This window comes from Chaetura pelagica, unplaced genomic scaffold (assembly GCF_000747805.2).
Source record: "Chaetura pelagica isolate M959 unplaced genomic scaffold, ChaPel_1.0 scaffold85, whole genome shotgun sequence".
Lineage (NCBI taxonomy): Eukaryota > Metazoa > Chordata > Aves > Apodiformes > Apodidae > Chaetura > Chaetura pelagica.
This window is the reverse complement of record NW_009953505.1, coordinates 4,889,637-4,896,117: the sequence shown is the minus strand read 5'-3', so window position 1 is coordinate 4,896,117 and position 6,481 is coordinate 4,889,637. Positions and strand designations below refer to the sequence as shown.

At 41.1% G+C, this 6,481-nt stretch overlaps 1 protein-coding gene across 1 annotated transcript in view; it reads left to right on the top strand.

The window, feature by feature from the left end:
- Window positions 1-4,040: 4,040 nt before the first annotated feature.
- CRYL1 (crystallin, lambda 1) overlaps window positions 4,041-6,481 on the top strand; it is a gene marked incomplete at its 5' end in the record, with an annotated part of 58,440 nt that continues 55,999 nt past the window's right edge. Inside the window, one exon of the mRNA XM_009999438.1 lies at window positions 4,041-4,069. Within this exon, the coding sequence (XP_009997740.1) occupies window positions 4,041-4,069 (29 nt within the window). The remainder of the gene's footprint in view (window positions 4,070-6,481) is intronic.

Below are 6,481 nucleotides of genomic sequence, written 5' to 3'. Positions count from 1 at the left end.
ATTTTTTCAAGTGGATTAATGTTGATCACTGAACTAGAGCTAAAAGCGAGCTAAATTTGACTTTTTGCTTGTTCTAGCTCTTACTCTGATCCTGCAAACAGTTAAACATACACTTAATCTCCTTAATTAGGTTATGCATATTTCCAAGATGAGAACCTGTGTGGTAATCAATGAAAGTGTCACATGATGGATGTACAAGCAAATTGTTTTCCCCCTGTGCTTTCCTCAGGAAATCACCATTTCTTCCAGTGAGCTGAGAAATCTGCTCTCAAAACTGAATGGCTCAATAAAAAAAAGTTTGTGAACTTTCCCACCTGCTATAGTCTCTGAAACAAAATAAAATAATAAAGGCCCTTTTGTCTTAGAAAAAGATGGTTCCTACTACAATTTTTACCACTTTCTCTTAGTTGGTGTTTTGGAAACCCTGATCATCATTACATTCTTGGGAAAGTTTCCCATGCCTAAATGGGAAAAAGAATAAAGCAGGGATCACTGAGCGTGCCTACAGTATTTTTGAGAGGGAAAGCTTTTTATGAGGCCAACTGTAATACACCCCTACTGCCTTATGCTAATGGCATAAGAAACTGCAAAGACAGTATACAGCCAGAGCACCCTTTTTATGGTCAGGGTGTGTGAGCATTATGCAACATCAGGGCTTTCTGCTGCTCACCTTCTGCCTCAAAGTCCTTTCTGAATTGATAAGGCCCAGAGGATATGAGTGAAAGGTCTCTCAACACTAGCTCCCAACAAGAGAAACAAAGATAACATAAAGAAGTATTAAGATATTACCACCTCTTGCATTAACATGTTCATGTTCCGTGCACAAACTGCTTTCACACAGAAACTTCAGACTGGAGACCTTTGGACATGGGAATCTTTATACCTGAAGTTTACAAGTATCTTGCAGAATAACAGACTTATGGTGGGAAAAATATTCAGGTGAATTACTTGCCACAAATGAGGAACTTAAGCAGAGGAAATGCAAATACATTTCTAGCCCCCCTTTTCTGCCTGTGACTCCTCACATATAATTGACCCTGTGGTTTTTTAGATTTTTCTCACTGTCCCTCAACACAACCATATGTAGTTGAGCAGCAGGTCCATCCTGTGGCAAGAGCCCTAGCTCTACAACCCAGCTTGTCCATTTTTGGAACCTGGGCATACTAGAGCCCACCTATTCTGATGTTTTGGCCCAGTTACCTATGGCAATTTTCTAGCGTCGAATTCCAGGTTCACCAGGTGTTCAGAAGTTTCCTGCTGTCCTGTAGAGAGAGACCCTTCAGCTAGCTCAACTGCCACAAACAGGGGAGCTGCATTTGACTATTCCTCTGGGAATTAATGGATCTCGTCAACATACCTCTAAAAAGTATTGAAGGGAAAGAAAATAAGGAATGTATTTAAAATTAAAGCATTTCTAATACTGAACCTTTCAAAATATTTTCTTAGTTGAAAACATGAGCTGAATGGTAAATGAACTTAAAGGTAACTACATTTATTTTAAAGAAAACTAAAAATTAAAAAAACCCTAAAGCCTCAAATTATGGTCTTTCTGTACTTGAAAATTCAAACTCCAGCTATTTCGTGTTTTGCTGATTGGTCTGTGTTACAGCCTTGATACTCGGGGTTCTTTTATATTATTAGCAGATACATACTGCATGTTACTTTCCTCTGTTATCAAGTGTGTGAGCAGTAGGGGTCTTAGAATCTTTCCATATTAGCTCATTATTTCTGTGCTGCTAAAAACACACCTCTATAGCAGTATTTAACATGAAGTTCTTCCAGTTAATGTTTCCTAACACAGAAAAATAGTTAAAGAAACCTTTTGTCTCTCGTAGGAGACTTAAAAATCAATTTTATATTTGTGATCTCTGAGTTGGTGTGCATAAACATTTATAAATTATGTTACAATAATTCAAGTTAGAAAATCAAGTTTCTAGAGCTACTCTTGATGCAATGATAAGTACAAGGATCAGAATGTTTTCAGAGTTAAGTTCTTAATGAGGAATTAATTAGGTAAAAATATTTTCTAGAGTTATATTGAAATATTGTAAAAGAGGTATTTCAAAGCAATTCTAAAGGTGGTATTTTCTAGCAGTATAGTTCTGCTTAAACACTGGTTTACTATATATGTATTCAGTAAAGCAAGTAATAAATAAATTCACGTACAATTTGAAAACAAACAAATACATGTAAGGACCTCATTATGAATAATACATGTTATGAATGTTGTCGTTTGGGTTTAAAAGATATTTGCAACACGAAGATTATCTTGTTAACAGGCATTTGTACTATTAAAGGATTTCATTCCATCTAGTTTTGCTCAATCATGTTTTTGTAACATCTATTTTACTACTATTTACTTTCTGATTCCTTTAGATAGCTTCTGTAAGAATCAGCATCCTAACAATATTGGCAGTATTTACAAAAGACCATTTGCACTGTGAAAGATCACCTAAATTAACTGCACAAACTACTAGCAATAATTAAAATTACAGTTTTAATTGTAGCATAATTTCAATATAGCCACAAGTTATAAGTGCAGTATGCAAAACATTAGTTAGAACTCTACAGAACAGGAATAAAGTTATCAAATGAAAGCTCTCATTTTAAGGCATTATGTTTGCTGAGCCGTTAGGATGATATTAGCAATGTACCACAGTCCTTTACAAAAGAAACACACTTTCTGGTTGCTCTGCTGAGCAGGTAATGTATTAAACCCATCTAATACTTAACAAATGTGAACTAAGCCTCTATTTTAATCCCTTGCCAAAAGCTTGGGCTAGAAGAGTTTTAGAAGCGTGCAATTCCTTTATTTTCTCTAAGGGGGAATTCATATCTCCTTTACATTCCACTTCCCTGTGACTTACAGTTAATCCTAGTTATTCCTCTTTGTTTATGCCACAACTCTTTTATACCATCCTGCTCCTCCCTTGTAGTCCACCTCCTGTCCACAGCCAGTAGCGGATTTCAGCTCCTCACTTGGGTCAGCAGAGGAGCATGCTCAAGAGAAAGAGACTAAAAACATGGAGGGATCAACTTTGCAGCTCCCAACAAAAGTCAGGTCTGCTCCTACTGCTGTTGGACTTAGCAGAAAGAATACACATGCTGGTGAGTGCATATATGCACACCACTTGGGCCTCTCTAGCTGCCAGGACAAGACCCAGTAGTCTATTACTAAGACAACTTATATAAATACACATCTTGGGAGGTCAAAGAATATTAAAATAAATGGGAGTGATAGTGAACTTGTTCTGAAAAACATATTTCCAAAGCCCAGGAGACATTACCTTTATGTTTTAGGAACTTATTTTTTTATGCTTTGAAGTAAAAACTTGAGTACACAAAATAAATATACATCGATTGCTCCAATTACACTTTGGCTAGACAAAAGTCTTTGCCTTTGTTACATTTTGCCAAGTGTCAGGGTCTGTGAGCCCAATTTGAGTCAGAGCCTGAGTCAGAATGCGACCCTGTTCAGGAAGACCTGAATAGGAAGCTTTATTGTTTTGGGTCTGTCCCTGATTTGGGACCTGCTTGCTCCCACTGGGTGTTCAGTTGATCTAAAGTTCTCACGGATATGCACACATTTAATACATATACAGAGTTTAGAAGCAGGTGAATGTTTACTGAAGTAACTAAATGAAACAAGGGAGAACAGGGAATACTGGATGCACAAAGGGGATCAATTGTTATGTGAACATGGAATGCCGGTAACGTTTGAGTTGTATTGTGACAGGAAATGCAGAAACAGGAATGGTGGGAGGAGTTATGATAGATGATGGTGTTGAGCCCAAAGCTGATGCCATTCAAGTAGATGCAAGAGGTGTGTGAATGAGAGCCAGTTACATTCCACTCTGGGACAGATTTGCTAAGTGAGATAAAAATATAAAAGGTGGTCTTACGTTTCCAGATGTAGCTGGTCTCGTGGTGACAGGCGCTACAGGACGGGCTTGGTTCAGGGGCAGGATTGGCACAGTCACAGGGACGCTGCGGTGGCCGGTGTGCTGCTGCAGGGGTAGTGCTGCTGCAGGGGTAGTGCTGCTGCAGGGGTAGTGCTGCTGCAGGGGTAGTGCTGCAGCAAGGTTCCCCTCACTTTCAGGCTCCATGGACTAGTGGTCCAGCCACCATTTGTCTAGGCTCTCAGACAGCAATGATATCTAGCTCTTTGTTTCAGCTCTTTTGTTTCCTCAGGACACGGGATCAGAGCACCAACTGCTATTTTCCTGAAGAATTAGTGATTCCAGCCTTTTCCTTGTTCTCACAGCGAAGGCCATATACTTCTTTTTCCTCAGGTGACAGGCAGGACTCTCAGGTAGGCAGACCTCAGCAGCACTAGCAGTCCTTGCTTTATAGTTCAGAAAGCAGGGAACCGTGCCCTGCCATTGGTTCCTTTTGGATCCTTGCTTTGATTGGTTTACTCCAACTAGTTGTCAGTGTCCTCTCAGTTCTTATTGTGCAATGGCTTTTCTTTGTCCCATCACCACCGAACAATGTTGCAGAGTCCATTCCCACCACAGTTCTATACAGCAGGCTCTCTGGCCATGTCCTTGTCGGTCCTTGAGCTCTGCTTATAGTCCAGTTAGTGGTGGCTGTTTTGTCTCTCTTCATGTATTAGTCAGTTTTGGATGAGAGACATATTTGTATTATGAGAAGCAGGTCCCTCACAGCCAAGTCATGCAATTTTTAATTACTCTTCAAAGGAGCAAAAAAGTACTTGCTAAAAACAATGCTTTCCATGCCAGCCCACACAAGCGATGAGCAGCAGAACTGGCATGGCATCCTGCACTTTTCTGTCCCACTTCCTCAAATCTTCCTGTGGCCCAGTTATGGCTGCTTTGTGCCACCTGCGTTTCCCAGCTACTGGCAGGTCTCAGGTTACGTGCGTGGTGTTAAGGTCAGGAAGTAAAGGAGATGCTAGTTTGGTTTTCCACCTGATGTTCCTAGAGTGGTCTTTGTTAAGCCTTTAGGAATTCACACTTTTTAGATCTCTGTCTCCTTGTTGAGTGTGGTTGGAATTAGCAAAGTGCTAGCAAGGGGGGCCGATCCACAAAGAGATTATGTGTATCTTTAAAAAAATTTCTTTCTAAGGAACTAGAAGACATGACAGCCCAACAAAGGTTCAAATTATAGGCAAACAAGGGTTCACTGGATTTTGTCAGTAACTATGAAGTATTTATTCTGGGAATAAATGTATCAATTTTCAACTTAGTTTTTTTCAGAAAGCCAGAAACACAAGAAAACTTGCAAGTATTTCTCAGCTATACTGAGTAAAGTAATATAATCTTTGATAACAAGTTGAACATTTAAAATGTCAACTTTTGTTTCTTTTTGGGAATATCCACCATGGTTACATAGAAATATGCAAATGAGTGCAGGGCTCACTGACAGAGCTTTAAACTAGACTTGAAGGGGAAGTAGATAGTATCGGGCTTCCCTGTGACAAGGTGTGGGATGACACACCAAGGTTAGAAGGATGGGGCACCAGCAAGGGCCCTCGGTCTGTTGCTCAGAGATGTGCTGGTTGCACTGGAGCACACATGCAGTCTGATGGAGATGAGCCAGGGGCACCTAAGGTAATAGAAGCCAACAGGGAAACAACAGGGAAGTACCCTGAAGGAATTAAGATGTGCTTTTCTAAAAAGGTGACACAACTGACAGACAGCCCAGCTGAAATGCAGGAGGTTGGACTAGGTTCCAACCTTGACTGTTCTGTGAGTCTGTGAGTAGCAACTACTCAGAATTAAAAAAAATTAGTAATGCAGCATGCCAGTAAGCACAGTAGGGCAGCCTGAAGAATTATATTGATATCATAATGTCATATTTTTGCACAATTTTAAAGTTTTTGTATGAAAATGAGGGACAGCAAGAACATATTTTAAATTAAAAATTTAAAAAATGAAGTGTTTTTAAGAATGATAAGGCCTTGCTTAATGTGAAAAAAGTATGGAAATATCTTCAAATTTGAACTTTGAAATTCCCTTTGTAACCTTGTAAGAAACAATAGAGCAATGGGTTTGATGTATTGTAGTAGTGCCTCTGGCCAACGTGTGATGAGGTCCTTGCATCCTCAAAGACGGCTGTGAATCCCAAGACCCAAACACTCAGATGTTTCAGTTTCATTGAGAGATCATAGAGGGTACCTGAACACCTCTGATTATTTGGCTGTAGAGGTCTTATCCTTTCTAACAGCAGAGTCAAGCCTTGGCCTTTACTCAAGCCTTGGCCTTGTCACACCTCCCTCTGGGCTAGGCCAGGCAGGCCCGTCCTGCCCAAGGCCGCCTCCTGCCCCTCGTCCTGCCGGTGATGGCCCTCGCCTGCTGCCCCTCGGCGCAGCCTGGAGCACGCAGGGCCTGCCTTTGCAGAGGGCTGCGAGCACATCCACTCCGTGGGGACGACCGCGCTGCTCCTGCGGGAGCAGGTACCTCGGCGGTGCCCCGCGGGTCACGGCCCGGGGAAGGAGGGAGCTGGGCCGCAGCCCGGG